Raw genomic sequence first — 25080 nt, 5'->3', positions numbered from 1 at the left:
TACAAATATATCCATTGTGACAACTCTAATGAGTGTTTGAGGGACATTTACCTGTTCAAAACCACATATATCACAGCAGAAGATCTGTGCACAAGGGTGAGTCTTTATCATGATCCTGCCTTCCTTCTGAGCTTTGGTTGTGAAGTACAGCCTTCCTTTCATTGCTTTTCGCCTGTATGGGATATTGTTTTAATATGGTTTAATATGCACTATTCGCGGGGCTCAGTTCTATGACATGCAGGAGATATGTAAACGCAAATGACCTTTCTAAGTCCAGCTTCATTAGTTTTTGTACGTCAAAGCAGAACCGGATGTCTGTGACGGTGCAGCTGGGGTAGGCTTCACTGTTCAGAGACAGAAATAAGTGAAAAATGAATGTCCTCAGTTGTGCTGACATTTAATATCAGATATGCTGAAATATGGAGATCAAGCAGTAGCTGTAATTCTGTGGATAACAGATCTGTGCTCTTCACTCACTGCAGGTGTTTGGTGATCAGGCCGGGATCAGAGATTTCTCTGGGAATTGAAGTTATCATTAGGGTTCTGGCCACCTGCAGTAATAATAAATCAAAAATGAGAATGAGAAGTGCATTTTCTGAAAATTTTACCAGTGCTTGCAAGGCAGCAAACTAAAGAGTACTGAGGTTTTTTTGTTTTTTTATGCTTGCATATACAGTTGAGGTCAAAAGTTTATATCCCCCTCTTTAGAATCTGCAAAATGTTAATTATTTTACCAAAATAAAAAGGATCATACAAAACGCACGTTATTGTTTATTTAGTACTGACCTGAATAAGGTATGTCACATTAAAGATGTTTACATATAGTCCATGACAGAAAATAATAGTTGAATTTATAAAAATGACCCTGTTCGAAAGTTTACATATCATAATACTGTGTTGTTACCTGGATGATTCATAGCGGGGTTTTTTTTTTTTTTTTTTTTTTTTGTGCAGTGATAGTTGTTAATAAGCCTCTTGTTTGTCCTGAACAGAAAAATCCTTCAGGTCCCACAAATTCTTTGGTTTCCAGCATTTTTGTGTATTTGAACCATTTCTAACAATGACTATATAATTTTACATTGAGGACAACTGAGGGACTCATATGCAACTATTACAGAAGTTTCAAATGCTCAGTGATGCTCCAGAAGGAAAAACAATGCATTAAGAGCAGGGGGGTGAAAACTTTTGAACAGAATGGAGATATGCACATTTTTTTTTATTTTGCCTAAATATCATATAATTTTTCATTTAGTACTGCCCTTTAGAGGCTACAGAAGATAGTTGCATGTTTCCCAGAGGACAAAATAAGTTAAATTTACCCTGATATTCAAATTCAAAACGTTTTCACCCCCTGGCTCTTAATGCAGGGTTTTTTTAAGCATTTGAACCTTCTGGGGGATGTAAACTTTTGACCTCAACTGCATGGTTCCATAAAGAAACTTTCAAATCCATGGAATCTTTTCATTTTACAAAAGGTTCTTTATAGTGGAAAAAGATGTACTTCACACTTTTTTTAATATCTCACTTTTATTTTACTGAACGTAAATCGTTCTTCTATGTCATCTCTGTAAAAAGACCCTTTTGGAAATTTTAAGTTATAATATATATACAGTCAAGCCCGAAATTATTCATACCCCTGGCAAATTCTGACTTAAAGTTACTTTTATTCAATAAGCAAGATTTTTTTGACCGGAAATGACCAAAAGATTTGGATTATCCCAAAAGATAATAAGACAATTTACAGGAGACATCATTGTGGAAAAAAATATTTCTCAGCTTTTATTTACATTTGAACAAAAAGTGGCATGTCCAAAATTATTCATACCCTTTGCAAACTGTCACAGTCTATGGGAAAATCCAAAGTTCTATACCATTCCAAATAGTCCAAGCTGTTCTAAAGCATCCTAATTACCCTGATTCAATGGGAACAGCTATTTTAATCAACTCAACAGGTGAAAAACAGATGCTCTCTGCTGTTGGTTTGTGGACAAAGGAGCTCACTGAGGACCTGTGGCTGCACATTGTGGATTCTTACAAGTCAGCCCGCTTGGTCTTTGCAAATACTCATCTGGACAAAGAACAAGACTTCTGGTCTTCTGTTTTATGGTCAGATGAAACAAAAATTGAATTGTTTGGCCACAATGATGTAGCCTTCATTTGGCGTAAAAAAGGAGAAGCCTTCAACTCTAAGAACACCATCCCCACTGTCAAACATGGTGGTGGGAACCTAATGTTTTGGGGGGGGTTTTTTAGACGGTGGACCAGGGAACCTAATCACAGTAAACGGCACCATGAAAAAGGAGCAATACATCAAAATTCCCAACAACAACATCAGAAAGTCTGCAGAGAAACTTGGCCTTGGGGACCAGTGGGCATTTCAGCACGACAACGACCCAAAACACACAGAAATGGTTAGCAGACCAAAACATTGCAGTGGCCCAGCCAGAGTCCTGACTTAAATCCAATTGAGAATCTGTGGAGGGAGCTAAAGATCAGGGTGATGGCTAGGAGACCCTCCAACCTGAAAGAGTTGGAGCTCATCACTAAAGATGAATGGGCAAAAATACCAGTGGAGACATGCAAAAAGCTGGTCAGAAATTATAGGAAGCGTTTGATTGCTGTAATAGCCAATAAAGGCTTTTCTATTGATTATGAGGTATGAATAATTTTGGACATGACACTTTTTGTTCAAATGTAAATAAAAGATGAGTAATTTTTTTTTCCATAATGATGCCTCTTGTACATCGTCTTATTATCTATTGGGAGAAGCCTGTGTCATTTCCGGTCAAAAAAAAAACTGGTTGAATAAACGTAACTTTAAGTCAGAATTTGCCCGGGGTATGAATAATTTCAGTCTTGACTGTATATAAATATATAAAGCCTATATATTAGACCTGAACACAGGGGCGCCGCTCGCAATTTTGGGCCCTATGACAAAATATGAGGTTGGGCCCCCCCACCACACAAAAGCAGATCTCTGGGGGCCCCTAAAAGGCGTGGGCCCTTAGAATTGTCCTAACTTACCCCCCCTTAGCGGCGCCCCTGCCTGAACATGAGATGCACTCGTTCGGCTTGCAATCACTGTTAAAAGCAGTACCACTTACGGACCAGAAATGAGGTGTAATAACACATGCGCACGAATACAGCTGATTACCAACCTTCTCGTCCTCTCTGTATTCCAGTCGTGATGAATGATGGGCCATGCACAGCACTGTGATCACAAAATACAGCAGAGCAAAGATGCTGTGCAGCCACAGAAATGTGTTCCTGATGCACAAAGAATAAAGAGTTAAACAGATCATGCCAACAACTTCATCAATATGTACATACACAACAAGGTTATGCTTTTCAGGTCTACATCCATCATAAAAAACAATCTTACTGTGCGGGAACATTAACCACTGTTGTTCGGCCGAAATTCTGCGGGCTATCTCCTGAAAAGCATAAAAAATAAACAACATGTAACATTTCATGCACTTCTCACATACCAGTGTCAAAAATAAAACCCTGAAAGTAATTTGAGGCCTGTGCGGTACAGCGCTAACTCAATGTGGAATAAAAAAAACTCTCTACACCCTAATCATTATGTTTTGGGTTTGGTTGCTATGACAAATTTGTGAATGTGCTGGTTTTTTTCACAAATACAGTGTCAAATTGTTGCATAGAGATGACAGTAAGCGTCAAAACCCCCACCCTATTTTAACCAGCCGGACCCAGAGCTGCACCACAAACTGGTCTACCACACATCCACATTTAACGCTTTTAGAGGACCACAGTAAACTTCTGCCACCAAGGTCGTATGAAAGTCATATGAAAAGCTTATTGCAGGTCTAAAAAACAACAAGAGGTAAAGCCGCTGGCTTTTCACAATGCTCTTCTTGTGGCGTCGACCGTCAAGGCCTTTACCATATTTAACTTGGCCCTTCTAACCCTCTATCGTGCCACCCAACCATCTTCAAACACTGTAGGGTGGTCTGAATTATGCTTTTACACACGTCCACTAATGGAGGGTTAAGACTGAGCCCTTCTACGTCTTCAAGAGTTTTCCCAGGCTCTTCCTACAGTCATTCATCGACAGGCCCACACGGAATCTGCATCCGCAAAACCATACACAAATGTTATACATTCTCCCAGCTTTGTGCCTTTTTTAAATAGTAGAGCTCTAAGCTACATTTAATACATTTGTCAAAATACATTCTGCAGATCTCTCCAATTCCATCCAAGTCAATACAGAAAATGTATGTTGCTGTCAAGGGTTTTGTCAAAGGTAAACTGTACAAGCTGACTTACTAATGGGTCACTTTTTATACTTTTTAAATCAAAATGTGGCCTTTTATTATACAATTTATGAAAAAAAATAACACTATAATGCCACTGAATAAAAAAATTTAAAAAGCTAATTGCGACTTTTTATCTCACAATTCTAACTTTTTTTCAGACTTGTGAGATTTAAACTAGCAATTGCAAATTTTAAAGTCAGAATTGTGTGATATAAACTTGCAAATGCAGAAAGAAAAATTATAAGATATAAACTCACAATTCTGACTTTTTTTCTCAAAATACTGACTTAACACAATTGCGAGAAAAAGTCAGAATTGTGAGATACAAACAAAAAAAACAATTATGATTTTATATCACACAATTTTGAGAAAAAAAATCAAGATTATGAGTTCATATTTCACAATTCTGACTTTTTTCACAAAATTGCAAGTTAATATCTCACAATTCAGACAAAAAAATTACATAATTGCGAGATACAAACTCACATTTATATCACAATTCTGAGAAAAAAGTCAGAATTGTGAGTTTATATCACACAATTCTGAGAAAAAAGTCAGAATTGCAAGATACAAACTTGTATTTGTGAGAAAAAAAGTCAGAATTGCGAGTTTATATCTTCGAATTCTGAGAAAAAAAGTTAGAATTATGAGTTTATATCACACAATTCTGAGAAAAAAGTTAGGATTACAAGTTTGTATTTTGTAATTATTACTTTATTTCTCAATATTACGAGTTAATATCTCACAATTCAGACAAAAAAAATTACAGAATTGCGAGATACAAAGTCGCATTTGTGGGAAAAAATTCAGAATTGCAAGTTTGTATCACAATTCTGACTTTTTTTCTCAAAATACTGACTTTATAACACAATTGCGAGAAAAAAAGTCAGAATTGTGAGATACAAAAAAAAAACAATTATGATTTTATATCACAATTTTGAGAAAAAAGTCAAGATTATGAGTTCATATTTCACAATTCTGACTTTTTCACAAAATTGCAAGTTAATATCTCACAATTCAGACAAAAAAATTACATAATTGCGAGATACAAACTCACATTTATATCACAATTCTGAGAAAAAAGTCAGAATTGTGAGTTTATATCACACAATTCTGAGAAAAAAAAATCAGAATTGCAAGATACAAACTTGTATTTGTGAGAAAAAAAGTCAGAATTGCGAGTTTATATCTTCGATTTCTGAGAAAAAAAAGTTAGAATTATGAGTTTATATCACACAATTCTGAGAAAAAAGTTAGGATTACAAGTTTGTATTTTGTAATTATTACTTTATTTCTCAATATTACGAGTTAATATCTCACAATTCAGACAAAAAAAATTACAGAATTGCGAGATACAAAGTCGCATTTGTGGGAAAAAATTCAGAATTGCAAGTTTATATCACAATTCTGAGAAAAAAGTTTGAATTGTGAGTTTATATCTCAGAATTCTGAAAAAAAAGTCAGAATTTTGAGTTTATATCATGCAATTATGAGTAAAAAAAGTCAGGATTATTATTTTATATTCAGCTATTCTGACTTTATTTCTCAATATTGCGAGTTAATATCTCACAATTCTAAGAAAAAAGTCAGAATTGCGAGATACAAACTCGCATTTGTGAGAAAAAGTCAGAATTGCAAGTTTATATCACAATTCTGAGAAAAAAGTTGAGAATTACGAGTTTATATTTCACAATTCTAACTTTATTTCTCAATATTGCAAGTTTATATCTTGCAATACTGAAAAATGAAGTCAGAATTGCAAGTTTATATCTCAGAATTCTGAGAAAGAAGTCAGAATAGTGTTTGTATCACACAATTGGGAGAAAAAAGTCTTAATTTCAAGTTCATATTTCGCAATTCTGACTTTAATTCTCAATATTGCGAGTTTATATCTTGCAATACTGACTTTATAAGTTGCAATTGTGAGTTTTTATCTCACAATTAAAAAAAAAAAAAGAATCAGAATTGAGTTTGTATCACACAATTCTGAGTAGAAAAGTCAGAATTGTGAGATAAAATGTCACAATTACCTTTTTTTAAATTATTCAGTGGCGGAAACAGGCTTCCATACTAATCAGCACGTCACAGTTGACAAAAAAGATTTTTGGGATAAATGTCTCACTCACTGATAATAAAGGATTGTGTTAATTTAGTTTCATTTCTATTCAGCTAGAACCAATCAGAATTAAATAAGTTTCAAGTCTGTAATTTCCAGTTAAACAGGCAGTTCCCCAAACTCACATCACTGCTAAGCCAAAAGCTGCTTGAATGGAAAGAGCAATGCATATGTTCAAAACAGCATGCTACCTACTATTCTATTCTTAATATAGTATAAACTGTACATTAACTTGGTTTGGTAAAAAGTATACAAGTAAACATTATACAACATTTCTAGTCTGATGAATGAGTTAAAATTCAGCCATATCATATTCAGCCTTGACTTAACTTATTTTTTTATAAATTGTCAATTGTTAAAAAAAAACTGTATTTAAAGTAACAATTTAGATAATAGATGTACCTCTCTTGCTGAATTAAACATTACACATAATAAAGTGATGTGTGGTTATTAATGATATTACTGTTGATAAATATTACCGTCTGAAACAGAAACAGATTTTTGTTTCGCATGCTATTTTGTGTGAAAAAAGTTAAATAGTGAACACTAGTACTGTATTCAGAACATAGTCAATGTTTTAAAAGCACCAAAGATCCATTTCTGCCACTCAGGAAATCAACCTATGAATGTCTTACTCAAAAAATTAAAGAAAGTACTGAATTTTTATATTTTATGTTCATTTTAAATGTTAGATAAATTTTAGAGTATGCCGTCATGCACTTTTAAAGATTCATTTGAGGTCATGCGGGCCCAGGAAAGAAACCATATTACTCTAACAATCTGTCAAAACTAATTTGTTACATTATTCTAAAAAGTCTTTTTTAGGGGCAAGCACACTGAAGAATTAAGATGTAATGTTGATGTAATGTTGTTTTAAAGTTTACTGCCTTTTCCTGGATACCAAACGTGTTGTGTCTGTTGTCATGAATCCTTTATGGCTGAGCACTACTAGAGCAAACAGTAACCAAGCAGTTATGGATCTGGTGGAGGTACCGAGGAGGTTCCCAGAGAGGTTGACAGGCAAGATGATGGCGAGCGACAGCAAACACACCACCGTCATGAGCAGGATGATGTGACGCTGGAAAGACAGGTACGTGATCGCATCAATGCCACATTTACTGCGGATCTCTTCATCCCTAAGGGAACAATAAGAACAAAAAGGTTTCTTTAAAATATTTACACTTACATATTATTGACACTTTTATCCAAACCAGCATGGTCAGTATGCAGGCCATCAACTTAATGCACTTTTTTTTCACAATCCTATCCATTCATTAATACAAAAATGCATGCAATTTATACATATATGATTTTAAAATCATTTTAATTAAAGAAAGAAAGAAAGAAACATGCTAAACAAACCAAACCCACAAAAAAACAAAACAAAACAAAAAAACACAACAAGAACAAAAAACAACCCAATGCTGCTGCACCCAGGAAGCAGTTGGGGGGTTTGGTGCTTTGCTCAAGGGTCCCAGAGAGCGCTGGTTATTCACTCCCCCCACCAACAATTCCTGCCGGACATGAGACTCAAACCGACAACATTCAGGTTACAAGTCAGACTCCTTAACCATTAGGCCACAACTGCCCACAACTTATGAATTAATAATTCAATATAACAAAACAAAACCAACCCAACTCAAACCAAACAAAATAAAATGATATTAGGTTTCCTGCAGACTTTCATGACAAGGTCTGCATATAAAAATAAATCTTTTACAATATCAGATAATTTGCCTTTTTACAAAGGTTTGTATAAAGGTTTAGTTCAGGTTGTAAAATGTCATGTTGCATCTCTAAAAAGTACAGATATTTATGAGTTAATAATTCAATATGACAAGGACAAACAAAAAATGTCAAAATAAAACAATGGCAAACAAAACTAAATAAAACAAAACAAAGGAAATGGTATTAGAATTCCTGCAGACTTTCATGACAAGGTTTGCATACAAAAATAAATCTCTTAAAATATCAGACAATTTTTCCGTTTTACAAAAGTTTGCAAAAACGTTTAGTTCAGGCTGTAAAATGTCATGTGGTGCAACTCTAAAAAGTACTGGTATTTTTGAGATAATAAAACAATATAACAAAACCAAACAAAAAAATGCCAAACAAAGCAAAAACAATGGCAAACAAAACCAAACAAAAATGAAACAAAACAATGGCAAACAAAACCAAACAAAAATGAAACAAAACAATGGCAAACAAAACAAACCCAACACAAACAAACCAAACCAAACCAAAACAAAACAAAGGAAATTATATCAGGATTCCTGCAGACTTTCATGACAAGATCTGCACACAAAAATAAATCTCGTAAAATATCAGATAATTTGTCAGTTTTACAAAAGTTTGCAAACCTGTTTAGTTCAGGTTATAAAATTTCATGTGGTGTAACTCTAAAAGGTACTGGTATTTATAATTTAATTATTCAATATAAGAAAAAAAAAAACAATGGCAAACAAAACCAAACAAAAATGAAACAAAACAATGGCAAACAAAACAAAGCCAACGCAAACAAAACAAAGGAAATTATATCAGGATTCCTGCAGACTTTCATGAAAAAATAAAATCTGATTAAACATCAGATAATTACACAAATAAATCTGATTAAATATCAGATAATTTGTCAGTTTTACAAAAGTTTTCAAAAACGTTTATTTCAGGTTGTAAAATGTCATGTGGTGCAACTCTAAAAAGTACAGGTATTTATGAGTTAATAATTCAATATAACAAAACTAAACTAAACAATGCCAAACAGAACAAAACAAAGCAAAAAACTATGGCAAACAAAACCAAACAAAAATAAAACAAAACAATGGCAAACAAAACAAAGTCAATGCAAACAAAACAAAACAAAGGAAATTATATCAGGATTCCTGCAGACTTTCATGACAAGGTCTGCATACACAAATAAATCTAATTAAATATCAGATAATTTGTCCATTTTACAAAAGTTTGCAAAAATGTTTAGTTCAGGTTGTAACTCTAAAAAGTACAGGTATTTATTAGTTAAAAATTCAATATAACAAAACAATGGCAAACAAAACAAAACAAAAAACAATGGCAAACAAAAATTAAACAAAACAATGGCAAACACAAATGAAACCAAACAATGGCAAACAAAACAAACCCAAGGCAAACAAAACAAAACAAAGGAAATTATATCAGGATTCCTGCAGACTTTCATGACAAAAATAATTCTCTTAAAATATCAGATAATTTGTCAGTTTTACAAAAGTTTGCAAAAACATTTAGTTTAGGTTGTAAAATGTCATGTGGTACAACTTTAAAAAGTACAGATATTTATGAGTTAATAATTTAATATAACAAAACAAAACAACGCCAAACAGTGGCAAACAAAACCAACCAAAAAACGAAACTTAACAGTGGCAAACAAAACAAACCCAAAGCAAACAAAACTAAACAAAACAAAACAATTTAAAAAAAGACAAAAAAAGGCAAACAAAAATGAAACAAAACAATAACAATCACAACAAAACAAAGTCAAACAAAACCAACCCAAACCTAGCCAAAGCAAAATAAAAGGAAATTATATCAGGATTCCTGCAGATTTTCATGACAAGGTTTGCATATAAAAAGAAATATTTTAAAATATCAGACAATTTAACCTTTTTACAGAGGTTTGTATAAAGGTTTAGTTCAGGTTGTAAAATGACATGTGGTGTAACTCTAAAAAGTACAGATATTTAACCATTTTGAATAACAAAACAAAGTCAAACAAAACAAAACCAACCCAAACAAATCAAAGCCAAACAATTCCAAAAACAAAACAAAATGAAATGATATCAGGATTCTGCAGACTTTCATGACAAGGTCTGCAAATAAAAATAAATTTATTAATAATAAATAATACATCAATTTGCCCTTTTTACAAAAGTTTGTATAAGGTTTGGTTCAGGTTGTAAAATCAATTAATAATTAAATATATTTGTAAAACATACTTTTTACATTTGACATACTTTTACATTTTTTTGAAAAATAATGTGTTGAAGGTGTAAAGAAAATGTGTTCATGCTTTTATTACTTGATGGTTACTGTACACCACATAACATTTTAGAGTCTTAGAGGCTTTTCTTGAAAATTAGACTGCTGTTCAAATGTTTGCAGTCAGTATGCTGTTCTTTTTTAACTTTAAATGCATAAAAGAATCTTAAAAAATGTATCACAATTTAAACAGCTGTTTTCAACATTATATTAATAAGAAATGTTTCTTAAACAGCAAATCAGCATATTAAAACAATTTCTGGAGAATCATGTGACACTGAAGACTAGAGTAATGATGCTGAAAACAGCTTTGCCATCACTTAGAGACTAAATCATATTTGACAAAAATCCAAAATAGAAAACAGTTGTTTTAAATCATAATAATATTTCAAAATATTACAGTTTTAAATGTATTTTAGTGAGCGTAAGAGACAAAACCATGTATAAAATCTTACAGACGCCAAACGTTTGAATGGTAGCGTATATTCAAAACCACATGAAACCAACTTCAGAACGAACATATGGCACACGTTTTAAACTAGCTTTTTTCCTTCCTAATAAAAGATTCTTAATTTTTTTAAATGGTGCACGTTATTGACCCATGTGCATTCTCCTAGAATCAAACCTATGACTTTGGTTTAGCCAGATATGCAATAGTTGAACAAAAACTAGCTGAGCAAACAGTCTCTGTGAGAGTTTTCAGTGAGTTTTCAGCCTGTTTCCAACGAATTATTGGCTTCGGTCAACAATATACGTGTGGCGGCCTTTTTAAAAGACCACACAAATACATGAGGGCGTTGGGGGCTATTATGATTACAAGGAGCCCTCATACACACAAAACACAAACACACACACACCCCTTCGGCCTCGCCTCTCCTCGCCTCACACAGAGTGAGGAAACTCTCAGCGTGGCCTCTCGGTCGCCGGGGAGTTCAAGAAGCTTTTAAAGGCACCAGCTAAATATGGCACCAACATGCCATCCGAGTCGTCCAAATAACATCTCTGCAACCGTGGAGACAGACTAGCGGCTGGTTTACGCTTCTGAAAGGCTTTTGAGCGTGCCCAGACGTTAGAAGTGCTGGTAAAGCGCCCAGTCCACCTTCACCCTGTGTTTTCCCTTCTTAATGAGATATAACATGAGCAAACAGGACGCTGGCTGAAGACATCATCATGCACTTCTTGCACACTTACTTCATGTGGTACAGAGATGTGAGCCAGGAACAGAAGCCCTATAAAGAGAGGGAGGGAAGACAACGGTGTCATAAAAAGGTCTGGCATATAAAAAAAAGAGCGCGTCTGGCTAGCTTAGCATCTGTCAGAATCATTTGTTCTTTAAGTGAACACGGATAGCGTAACAAGTGGAAAAAGCATTGCGAATGCATGCAATATCTTTAACGTGGCTGTGATGTCTTGAACTGTCATTGCACATAAAACACAAGGAGACAGAGTGAGGTCAGAATATAAACGGGCAGATAGTGTGCATAAAAGAAAATAGCGTCTAAGTGCACAGGCTATTTTATATGACATCAGCTCTGGGGCGACGCTCCGTAACACGGCTGACTAATCCACGTTGACAGATTGAACTTTGTTTGTGCCTCTGTGTGTCTTCACATTTCAGCAGTAGTAAATTTGCATCAGCGTGAAGACGATAGTGATGTTAAAAACAATCTATTAGTTGTACTCATGCTTTTATTCCTTTCTAAGCAGAGGCGTTGTTGATACGACAAGGCCCTGTGGGTTTTGGCACTGCCAAATGTGATAAATTCAAGCAAAGATCCTCTTTCTGCATGATCAAATATTTCTTAAATGTGTTTGATGTTTCTTTTCTTTGTCTCTTTTTTGTCTTTTACAAAAGGTTCTCACCATGTCCTTGGTCTCTGAGTCTGATGGGCTGGATTCTGACGGGGTTTTCTCTTTCTCACTTTGTTCTCCATAGAATAGTGATGTCAAGCTACAAAACAAAGACAAACAATAAAAATGACAGGTAATACTTCAAATAGCACCTCACATACTGTTAGAAAATTGTATGAACTGAAATACTATTCTTATGGGATTATACTAGACTGGGGCTCTTACCACAGTTTTTAATACAGATTTTTCGGATTTCAATCTTACTAAAAAAGTTTTAAACAACACAAACTGGTACATTGATCCAGATCAAAATCAAGATTGGATTTTGCAATCTTGTAATGCCAAGCCAACAGAGGGAGCCCTTACCCATGAACTGACTGTTGCTGCTCCCTCTGCTGCCTCGTTGGTAACTTCCTGTTTGGTGGCCATTTAAGCAGGGCCTAAACCAAACAGGCTTTGCGAAGTATTGTTTTGCTGTTGCGGACTCTACCAAGTGGTTTCTTGTTTCATTGCCTTGTTGTTTTTTGCCATTGCCATTGTCCTGTTTCATAGTTTTGTTTCATAGTCATAGTTTTTTCTTGTTTCATTGTTTTGTTTTATTTGTTACTTTGGACTACTCACTTGGATTTCGACCCTCGCCTGTATTATTGGATTACGCTTTTGTATTGCCCTGGATGTTCCTGTTTGCTGGTGTTTGACCCTGCCTGTTTTGACTACGATCTGTTAAATAAAGGTAGCGTTTGGATCTTACACGCTTCCCTGAGTCCTGCATTACAAATCTAATGTAAAATCTTAATTGGCTTGACTTAATCTGATTTCAGAATCCTTATTTTGTTTTTTTGTTTTTTTGAACAACCCATTTTGATCCAATCCGATAACTGAAATCCAATCAAATTACTAAAGTTTAATCTGGATCAGAATGATTTTGAAATCCCATGTTTTGTGACCCAGGATCAGTTTTTCAAAACAAAGTTGGATTGGATTTGATCTCCCAGACACTTTTTTTGATTTACAAATCTGGATTACTAGTGCTCCCCTGAAGGGACATGGTGATAGAAAAAAATGGGATAGGAAAAAAAGCCAATGCTTTGCATTATATTTTACACAAATAACTAATTTGACTGGTCCATCTCTGTTGATTGTGCCTGTTTAGTTTACAATCAGTGTTAAAATAAACAATAACTTTTGATATTGATATTTTTGGAACTAGTTTTAAAGTTTTATTACATTTTTGTTCCTGAAATCCAGTCTTCTGCTGAGATCAGGGTAATTCAATTTTTTTGGATCAGAAGTATCCCAGTCTTACTAAAAAATTTTGTACAACACAAACTGAGGATTGGATTTTGTGATCTAATCTGATTTCAGAATCCTTGTTTTTCTTTTCAACAAAAAACAAAACAAAACAAAACACAAAGAGTAGAAAAAAATGTAAAAGACAACATTAAATAGCAGTTCATATGGGTTTTTGAAAATATATATATATTTTTGCAGTTTGTAACATAGCTGTCCTTCAATGTAAACAGTCTATTGTTAATCAAAAAAGTGCATTATACATACATATATTATACATACATATATTTTCTCTTAAAAGAAAATCAGAAAGTCAACTTAAAATCCCCTTAAAGAGTCATCATATTTTCGAATCTAAGAATTTTCTAATAATGAGTCGATTAATGTAGACTGTTGTTCTAATTACTTTGTTTAATAATAAAGAATGAAGACATATTTTGGTTTACGAACTGTATTGTTTCATCAGTTAGTCATGTTGACACTTGGTTAACGTATCCAGCATTATTGTTTTGTTATTATGTGTTTACAGTTTAGCAGATAAACTTTAGCTGTGGACACGATTCGCTTGCATAAGTGTTAAACTAAATGTTTTTTATGTCATTATTTTAAAAACAGATTGGAGCATTATTGTTTTATGTAAAGGTGTAATGTCAATGATAGTGCTCGCTAACATACTTAAGTACTCCTCTCTGTATCAAATTACAATAGACTTGGCCAGCTGACCAATCAGAGCAGAGAAGGCTTATGGAAGGGAGGGGTTTACAGACCTTAAGGTCAGAACTGCTTCGAATGAATTGTTTCAAAATCACAGACAAATGACTCTAATATTAAATGTATATTCTGAGAAAACGTCTCAGGTTACGTATGTAGGGAACGAGACGCTGCGTCGAACGCTATGGGGAAACGCTATTTGGTGAGCCTCACTCTGAACGTAGTCTGCAACCAATCAGATGACGGGAGTGACGTCACAGGCGTGGTGACGTAAGCGACCAGGAAGTATAAAGCACGTGCGTTTGAAGCCGGCGTCAGCTCCTTGGAATGAAGCGAGCGCGGCAGGGATGCGGGAATTATGGCCCTCGACGCAGCGTCTCGTTCCCTCAGGGAACTGAGGTTACATACGTAACCTGAGACGTTCCCTTTCGTGAACGTCGAGCTGCGTCGAACACTATGATGAACGAGATGCCCACGCCTCCAGAATTCCAAGTCCCTGCCTAGGAAACTGCTAGGACAAGGGTGGAAAGAGTTGTGTCTGGTGAACATGCCAGAACACTGAGAAAGTCTCCACCTGGGGAAATTGCCAGGACGTGAGTAGTATTACGCCTCTGTCTGGAGAGCCGCCAGAACAAGAGGGAGAGAGTACACCTCCGCCTGGGGAAACTGCCAGGACAAGGAGGGATAAAGAGTCTCTGCCTAGGGAAATTGCTAGGACAAGAGCGGTATTACACCTCTGTCTGGGGAACCGCCAGAACAAGAGGGAGAATATATGGCTCGGCCTGGGAAACTGCCAGGACGCAAGGATAAAGTGTGCCTACCAGCGCAAGAGTAGTAATACACCTCTGTCTGGGAAACTGCCAGAGCAAGAGGGACATAATGAGTGCCTGGTGAACCTGCCAGGACACTGGAAGATCTCCACCTGGGGAAATTGCCAGGATGCGAGTAGTATTACGCCTCTGTCTGGAGAGCCACCAGATCAAGAGGGAAAGAATACACCTCCGCCTGGGGAAACTGCCAGGACAAGGAGGGATCAAAGTCTCTGCCTAGGGAAATTGTTAGGACAAGAGTGGTATTACACCTCTGTCTGGGGAACCGCCAGAACAAGAGGGAGAGAATACACCTCGGCCTGGGAAACTGCCAGGACACAAGGGACAAATATCTGTCACTCAAGGACAGAGGAGCCAGGAGTGGCTCTAAGGTCAAGTTCATAGAACCTGACGAATGTTAAGGGTGAGGACCAACCCGCCGCACCGCAGATGTCCTGGATAGGGACACCTGCTGCCAGAGCTTTAGAGGCAGCCAAGCCACGAGTTGAGTGAGCCTTGACCCCCAAGGGTGATGGCAGGCCAGAGGACTCATACGCAGTAGAAATGGCATCCACGATCCATCTACTGATAGGTTTTGAAGCAGGGTACCCCCTCTTAGGGGGACCGTAACAAACCAGCAGTTGCTCTGTCTTACACCACATGGCAGCTCTGTGGACATACATTATACTTCCGATGGTCGGGCTCCACGAATGGAGGAGGATAGAAGGCCTGGAGTGTGACTGGCTGTGGTACTAATGACGGGACCTTCGGGACAAACCCGGCTCTCGGGTAGAGAAAGGCTTTGGCCAGACCGGGCGCAAAGTCAATATAGGAAGGGGCCACTGAAAGGGCCTGAAGGTCTCCGACTCTCTTGAGAGAGGTAAGTGCAAGAAGCAACGCAGTCTTAATGGTAAGATTGCGGTCTGAAATCTCCTCTATTGGCTCGAATAGAGGTCTACAATGAGCTTCGAGCACCACAGCGAGATCCCACGTGGGGACCCTCGGTTTCACTCGAGGCCTCAACCTGAGTGCACTGCGGAGGAATCGTATGACCAAGGGGTTTCTACCCACTGACAGGCCACCGAGAGGGGCGTGGTAGGCCGATAAAGCCGCCACGTACACCTTCAGGGTGGAGTGGGCTAGCCCTGTGGAAAAGCGAGACTGCAGGAACTCCAGTGCTGTACCTATCGGGAAGTGAACTGGGTCTAATTGGTGTTGTCTACACCACGCAGTAAACAGATTCCACTTAAGGCCATAAAGTTTCCTCGTAGAGGGAGCTCTGGATTGAAGAATGGTCTCAACAACCTCGGTTGAGAGACCAGTGTCTATGAGTTGTTCCCCCTCAGGGGCCACACCCATAGTTTCCACAACTCCGGGCGGGGGTGAAGGATTGAGCCCCCGGCCTGGGAGAGGAGGTCCCTCCTGACGGGAATCTCCCATGGAGAGCCATCTAGGAGGGCGATTATGTCCGAGAACCATACTCGGGCTGGCCAGCATGGGGCTACTAGCAAAAGACGGACCCCATACCGGCGTACTCGTTCCAGAACTCCCGGGAGCAGAGCGATCGGGGGAAAGGTGTACAGACGAAGCCTCGGCCACGATGGCCTGCAGTGTTGGCCCTTCTTTTATCAGGACCTCTGCAATTCGACTGGGCATGCTCTCAATCAACTTCTGGGCCTGGGACTGATAGCAACCCATTCTTTCATAATCACTTCTTGGAGTTTGTCAGAATTAGTGGGTTTTTGTTTGTCCACCCGCCTCTTGAGGATTGACCACAAGTTCTCAATGGGATTAAGATCTGGGGAGTTTCCAGGCCATGGACCCACAATTTCAACGTTTTGGCCACTTAGTTATCACTTTTGCCTTATGGAACGGTGCTCCATCGTGCTGGAAAATACATTGTTCTTCACCAAACTGTTGTTGGATTGTTGGAAGAAGTTGCTGTTGGAGGGTGTTTTGGTACCATTCTTTATTCATTGCTTGTGAGTGAGCCCACTCCCTTGGATGAGAAGCAACCCCACACATGAATGGTCTCAGGATGCTTTACTGTTGGCATGACACAGGACTGATGGTAGCGCTCACCTTTTCTTCTCCAGACAAGCCTTTTTCCAGATGCCCCAAACGATCGGAAAGAGGCTTCATCGGAGAATATGACTTTGCCCCAGTCCTCAGCAGTCCATTCGCCATACACTTTGCAGAAGATCAATCTGTCACTGATGTTTTTTTTTTGGAGAGAAGTGGCTTCTTTGCTGCCCTTCTTGACACCAGGCCATCTTCCAAAAGTCTTCACCTCACTGTGCGTGCAGATGCGCTCACACCTGCCTGCTGCCATTCCTGAGCAAGCTCTGCACTGGTGGCACTCCGATCCCACAGCTGAATCCTCTTTAGGAGATGATCCTGGCGGTTGCTGGACTTTCTTGGACACCCTGAAGCCTTCTTAACAAGAATTGAACCTCTTTCCTTGAAGTTCTTGATGATCCTATAAATTGTTGATTTAGGTACAATCTTAGTAGCCACAATATCCTTGCCTGTGAAGCCATTTTTATGCAACGCAATGATGGCTGCACGCGTTTCTTTGCAGGTCACCATGGTTAACAATGGAAGAACAATGATTTGAAGCATCACCCTCCTTTTAACATGTCAAGTCTGCCATTCTAACCCAATCAGCCTGACATAATGATCTCCAGCCTTGTGCGCGTCAACATTCTCACCTGAGTTAACAAGACGGTTACTGAAATGATCTCAGCAGGTCCTTTAATGACAGCAATGAGATGCAGTGGAAAATTTTTTTCGGGATTAAGTTAATTTTCATGGCAAAGAAGGACTATGCAATTCATCTGATCACTCTTCATAACATTCTGGAGTATATGCAAATTGCTATTATAAAAACTTAAGCAGCAACTTTTCCAATTTCCAATATTTATGTAATTCTCAAAACTTTTGGCCACGACTGTAGATTACAATTTTTTGAGGTCATGTAAATATATTATAAATGTTTTTTTTTACATGTTTTAATGTATATAAAAAAAATTTTAAATTCTCGCAATTGCGAGTTTACATTTCTGCAATTGCAATTCTGACTTCTTTTCTCAGAACCACATAATACAAACTCAAAATTCGGAATTGTTAGATTTAAACTTGCAATTTAAGTTATGACTTTTTTTTTAAGAATTGCATGAAATAAAATCAGAATTGCGAGAAATAAAGTCAGAATTGTGAGAAATAACGTTTTTTATTTTCTATACATAAAACAAATGAAAGTTTGTATATCGCAATTCTCCTCCCCAGAACTGTGTAACTACAAACTCATAAATCTGACTGAGATCTAAATTCCCAATAGCAAGTAATAAAGTCAAATTCTGAGGGGAAAAAAGACTGATATGTTCATGTTTATATCTCACAATTTTGACTTAACTTGTAATTGTGTTATAAAGTCAGAACTGCAAGATATAAACTCACAATTCTGAAAAGAAAATGTATATATCCACCAGAATTGTGAGTTTATATAAGGTCTTAAAATTGAAATGGAAAAAATAGAAATAGTTCTTTTAAATTGTAATAATATTTCACAGTTTCAGTTTGTACTGTATCTTTTATAAAATAAATGCAGCCTTGGTGAGCACTTCATTGAAAAACATGAAAAAATATTACAGAAAGCCTAAAGACTTACATGCCACTGAAAATATAATCATAATATACTGTAACAGCATAATAATGCAAGAAGGCCTACACACTTTCAAATCACAATTTTTTTTTAAATTTTAAGAACATTTAGATAATGGAAATTAAGTATCAAAATATTAGATACCTTAAAAAGACTTGAATAAATAGTAAATAAACATTTTCTAACAAAAAGTAAAAGCAAAGTAACAAATAGAAAAAAGAAAAATGCAAAAATGATGTTTCCATCTACAGATTCTTTCCTGACCTTCTTTTCTCTGTAAATTAAGGGTGCACACTATTACTGAAAAACACAATCTCTACTTAGCAGTCCACATGCATTTTTATGTAAACATAATGGGCAATATATTGCGTCACCAAAATTGTTAAGGTCATGTATATATATAGTGCGATATGTCAATATATTTGTTATTGCGACAGGCCTAACTGGACGATGCCTTTTCTATTACAAATATCCCTCTAATGCTTCCATCAGTGATGGGCCTAAAAGCATTTTCTTCCAAGAACTCAATGGCAGCCTCAAGATTAGAAAATTGCAAGCATTTCCATCTAGGTCTATTATAGGAAATGAAAAGGAGCAGGTGAAATTCTAGTGTATACAAATGTGAAAACGTTATTTCAGTGAAAGCCAGAGATTTCTCTGTAGCCTGATGCAATGCCTTGCAAATATCCACACTGAGAATTAGCTGCACATTCGAATAAACAAAGACTTTAATGCTACATGCTGATGCAGAATAAAGCAGCGCTGCTGCAACAACAGAAGTCTTAAGACTTATGATCGAATTCCACCCACTGCTCCCACAGGGACACTGTGTGTGTGAGCTGAAAATTTGTAACACTTTTTTTTTTTTAAACACGGGTTTCTGAGAAAGATACAAATGTAATGGCATTTAGAATTAATTTCTAAAAAAGTATTGGTATATCAATTATGTACATGAGGAATAATTGATGACGGACTGTTGAATTATCAGAAAATAATGCACACCCAAGGTGTTATCGCAGCCACAACATGAAGCCCCTAAGTATAAATATATATAATAATGTATATTTTATACATCAGACCAAATAATCAAACCAGTATTATAACATTATGATTCAACTATGTCCTGTGTAACCAGCAGGTGGCACCAGGATCTCACACTGACCTGCTAAGCATTCAGTTCACTCAACCACCACACACAGTTGTTCAATTATTTACATCTTAATGCATTCTTCAAACAGTCAACACTTCTGAGATGATACCTGTCATTTTCCATAAGCAGAGCCAGGCGGCCGTAGTCCCACGCTGCTTTCCTCAAACAGGAGAAGATCAGAAGCAGGAACTAAAACACAGATACACCAAATCAAAGTTATATCAGCATACATATGTTCAAGAGATTTTAGACTGAGCTTAATAATTATAAAAAAATAAACATTTATTGTGAAACTGATAACATGCATAGTGAAAGTTAACCTGATCTAATGTTCATATAAAGAATGCTAACACCCAGAAGCCACTGCGACACTTTAAATGTGTGTCAAAACTATTGGTATAAATATAGTAGACCTATTTGTGTAAGCAAACACTTACACTCACTAGACCCCTGGCCAGCAGTAATAATTAGCTATTTCTTTTGGCCGGAGAAAGACGAGGTGAGTGGTTGTCTTGGAAACTAACAGGCAGTGAGGTCTGCATGCACACTTGTGTTCATAATGACTCCGGAAGGAACAGGCAATGACAAGACAACTTAAAACGCTGACTGCTGGGAAGCTACAGATCTCTATTGAGATTCTTAGGTTGCTGGCTCTGCCCTAGAAATGGAATTAATAAAACCCACTCCTGGTTTATAAATTAATCATGAACAATTCATTCTTTTGAGTCTGACAGTTTCAACACATGCTAGAAAAACATTAATTCTTAAACGAAACTGATTTGGCTGTCGAGTTGAATTCAAATGTATTTATACTACTGTTCAAAAGTCTGGGGTCAGTAAGATAAAACAAAAGTAAAAATATATTGACTTGATTAAAAGTGACAGTAAAGACTTTTACATTGTTACAATTTATTTTATTTTAAATAAACAGTTTTTTAAAATGTTGTTCAGAAAAGAATCCTATAATGTTGACATTTTTGTACTTTTTAATGAAAATATTAAGCACTGTTTTCATTACTGATAATAAGAAATGTATGGAAGCCTGTTTCCGCCACTGAATAAAAAAGAAAAAAAGATAATTGTTACTTTTTTTTCTCGCAATTGTGAATTTACATTTTGCAATTCTCATTTTTTTCTCAGAATTGTGAGATTTTAACTTGCAATTGTGAGATATAAAGTCAGAATTGCAAGATATAAACTTGCAATTGCTAGAAATAGACAGAATTGTGAGATTTAAAGACAATAAACTCTGAATTCTGACTTTTTTATCGCAAATGTAAGTTTGTGTCTCGCAATTCTGACTTTTCCCCCTCAGAACTGTGTAATACAAACTCACAAATCAGTTTTTTCTCAGAATTGTAAGATTTAAACTCACAAATCTGACTTCTTTTTATTAGAACGGCATAATACAAACTCACAATTCTTTTTTTCCACAGAATTGTAAGATTTGAACTCCCAATTCTGACCTCTTCTCACAAATGTGAGTTTGTATCTCGTAGTTCTGACTTCTTTTCCCTTAGAATTGTGAGATATAAATTCAAATTAAAAAGAGTTATTTTAAATTGTAATAATATTTCACAGTTTCACAGTTTGTACCGTATCTTTTGTAAAATAAACGCAGTCTTGGTGAGACTTCTTGAAAAACATGAAAAAATTTAAAGACCCCAAACTTTTGTTTGTATCTCGCAGTTCTGACTTTTTTCTCAGAATTGTGAGACATAAATTTCCAACTGCAAGTAATAAAGTCCAATTGTGAGATAAAACGTCTCAATTAAAGACCCCCTAAAAAATTAAAGACCCCAAACTTTTGAACTTAATTTTGAATATGGATATTTTAGAGCTAAATTGTATGCATGCTATTTTTTTCTTTCACTGTGAAATCTAATTATGTAGTTATCCTTAAAATTTAAAGTAACGTAAAAAAAAAAAACACTTTGTAGTTTAAACAACTAATTAATTTTAAGTTAAATTGAATAGGCGTGTATTCCAAATAACTCTTTTATTTAAGCTGAGCGTACTAATGCAACATTAACTGCAGTTGGAATTTTTCAGTTGCATTTAATTGAACAGATCCAGTTTATTTGTTATAACCATGTAAACTGATTGCCTTAGAAAGACCAAGTAAGTGTTATTCCAGTAAATTAACATGCACGTGCTAACATAACCAACAGAGGGATTATCATTGCATCAACAACTGCAGTTTACGCTATTAAAAGAAGAATTGTTGTACATTAAGTAAAGTCAACTAAAAAGCGGTAGTTAGGACATTTGTTGGGGAGAAATATGACTTGACAGTGTCACCTGTAAACAGTGATTTTACAAACATCAGTAAATCATGAAAGTAAGAGTGCTGCAGAATATTTAAAAAAATGTTATACCAGCCACACAGCAACATTGATGGCGAGGACAGTGGGGACTCCTCCGAAGGGCAGGCCCTGCAGGACGCTGCTGCGGGAGTGAGAGCGATAACATCTCTCTGCTGTGCTGTTTTCCTCCATCAGTGAGCTCAGGAAACTCCTGACGTCCAGTTCCTCCACAGGACTGCCACCGCTTGCTGGCCAGGACTCAAACACCGGCTGAGCCGTACCCCACAGGTCAGAGCGCACCGCCATGGCCGTGGCGCGGGTCTCAGGTAGCCCTTCAAACCGTCAAAGCATCACTGAGGAGAGACGACAGGAAAGAAAAAAATGAATCAGGTGAAAAGTCTGAAAAGTTAGTAACACTGAATGTGTTGTAGTGTCAAAATGATAATGTCAACTATTAATTAATTTGGAAAAAATTACTCAAAAGTTAGTCAATCTGGAAACATAAACAGCCTTAGAAACTTATTAACAGAAAAATACATTCAAGCTAAACAGAAATGTTTAAAACTTCAACAAAAACTAGTAGAAGTAAAAATATACTAAAACTTAAATTAAAAGTGAACCTAAAACCTAATTCAGAGTATGAACAAATAATATCGTAGTACATAAATAATCCTATAATATTTATATTGAGACTGGTATGTTGGCAAATCTGGGTACAGTTTAAGTCATTGTTCAGATCTTTTCTGAAACTTTTGAGATCACTGGAGTCTTTTTTTCTCTGGAGGAATATGTTAGATACAGAAGATTTAAACAGAAGTCTCCATTTGATTACCATTTAATCTCATGCTTCCTCGGAGAAACAGTAGAAATAAAAGAAAGAAAGATTTCTTTTCTTTTTTTACCCTTAGGAGGATTTATTTTCATCACCTACTCCCATCGGTTAAGTGTTTGTAAAGCTAGAGAAATCTTAGCCTTCTCCTGGCAATGTAATAGGCTATATGAAAATATCGACAGGGAATGCAGATTGCTGTTCCGGAAAAACCTTGCCTGTAACTGGCCGATCTATTAATTAATAGTGAGAAGGGAACTGACTTTAGTTTAAAAGTGCTCTGAGTGTGAGAAAATGCTATGTACAGTTGAGGTCAAAAGTTTAAATACACCTTGCAGAATCTGCAAAGTGTACCAAAGTAAAAGGGATCATACAAAATGCATGTTATTGTTTATGTACTACTGACCTAAAAAAGATATTTCACATAAAAGATGTTTACATACAGATTACAAGACAAAATAATAGTCCACAGCTGTGTTATTTTTTTTTTGTTTACTGATAGTTGTTTATTGGTCCCTTCTTTGTCCTGAACAGTTAAACTGCCTGCTGTTCTTCAGAAAAGTCCTTCAGGTCCAACAAATTCTTTTGTTTTGCAACATTTTTGTGTATTTGAACCCTTTCCAACAATGACTGTATGATTTTGAGTTCCATCTTTTTACATTGAGGACAACTGTTACAAAAGGTTCAAATGCACTAAGGAAACACAATGCATTAAGAGGCTTTTAAACTTTTTAAATTTGAAGATAAAAGTCAATTTAACTTATTTTGTCCTCTGGGAAACATGTAAGTATCTTCTGTAGCTTCTGAAGGGCAGTACTTAATAAAAAAATATGATATTTAGGCAAAATAAGAACAATATACATCTTCATTCTGTTCAAAAGTTTACACACCTGGGTCTTAACATATTGTTTATCCTTCTAAAGCATTATTGGGCATTTGAACCTTCTGTAATAGGTTCATATAAGTCCCTAAGTTGTCCTCAGTGTGAAAGGATGGACCTCAAAATCATACAGTCATTGCTGGAAAGGATTCAAATACATAAAAATGCTGAAACTACATTTTTTTTTGAAAGATTGTTCTAAAGACCTTCAAATTATTGTGGGTATCTGATGATAGTTTTATCAAATGAAATGGTGAAACGCTCATGAAGTGACTCTTGAGAGCAGTTCTGGAGATTAAGTTTATGTGGAGTGTCTTTATATAGTGAAACGACCGATGATGAAAACATCACAAATGTATGTATACTAAAGGAAACTAAGTCACAAATGCTTGCAGATTTCATATTTAAACAGCAGTCTTTCTGTGCTTTAATATTTACAGACACTAGTCCACATCACAGTTTGAGTTTACAACCCTACTGTTGATTTATTTATTCAAAATTTTGTCAAAAGCTGTGACATTCTGTGTTACAGGCTTAAATACATTTATTTATGACTGGATTACATGATTCTGTCTGCATATTCAGCACTATGAAAAACATGTGACCCAAGATTATCTTTCTAAGGTAGCCAGGTTCGAGCAGTTCAAGCACTGTGCAAATTAGTGCAGGCTACGGTGAAAGTTAAACAAACATTTCTAAACCTTTGAACAAACATTAGAGCAGCTCAAAGCACTGCTTTCGTTCAGTTTAACAGATGTGTTTCGATTACCTTTATGAATATTGCCCTTAGCACATTAACAGGAACACACAAACCAGCTCACTGGTGTGTTTGTTGATTTTACAGCTAATGCTGTGCCCTAAACTGATGATTGCCATGGTAATAACAAACCGTCTCCCAACTCACACTTAAACTGAGCCACTTTACATTGGTCAGTTAATCCCTATAAAATCACTTTAAGATGCTACATCATCCTCAAGTCAAGCAGCAACACATTGACTCTAACAAATGTGACCCTGGACCACAAAACCAGTCATAAGGGTACATTTTTTTATATATATTTGAGCATTCCACTGATGTATGGTTTGTTAGGATAGGACAACATTTGGCAAAATAATAGTCACATTTATAAAAATGACTCGTTCAAAAGTTTACATACACTTGATACTGTGTTGTTACCTGAATGAT

General features: G+C 36.2%; 1 protein-coding gene across 1 annotated transcript in view; it reads right to left on the bottom strand.

Moving 5' to 3' along the window:
* LOC141295828 (calcium permeable stress-gated cation channel 1) overlaps positions 1-25080 on the bottom strand; it is an 80495-nt gene that overhangs the window by 21919 nt on the left and 33496 nt on the right. The window contains exons 2-11 of the mRNA XM_073827103.1: positions 22258-22538; positions 19989-20068; positions 12268-12355; positions 11596-11633; positions 7390-7532; positions 3383-3434; positions 3159-3267; positions 478-551; positions 264-344; positions 52-172 (exon numbers count right to left, since the gene is read on the bottom strand). Of these exons, the coding sequence (XP_073683204.1) occupies positions 52-172; positions 264-344; positions 478-551; positions 3159-3267; positions 3383-3434; positions 7390-7532; positions 11596-11633; positions 12268-12355; positions 19989-20068; positions 22258-22491 (1020 nt within the window). The 5' untranslated portion in view covers positions 22492-22538. The remainder of the gene's footprint in view (positions 1-51; positions 173-263; positions 345-477; positions 552-3158; positions 3268-3382; positions 3435-7389; positions 7533-11595; positions 11634-12267; positions 12356-19988; positions 20069-22257; positions 22539-25080) is intronic.

The sequence above is a fragment of the Garra rufa genome, chromosome 21, assembly GCF_049309525.1.
Source record: "Garra rufa chromosome 21, GarRuf1.0, whole genome shotgun sequence".
NCBI lineage: Eukaryota > Metazoa > Chordata > Actinopteri > Cypriniformes > Cyprinidae > Garra > Garra rufa.
The sequence above is the reverse complement of the archived record's forward strand: the minus strand, read 5'-3'. Positions and strand labels throughout refer to the sequence as shown.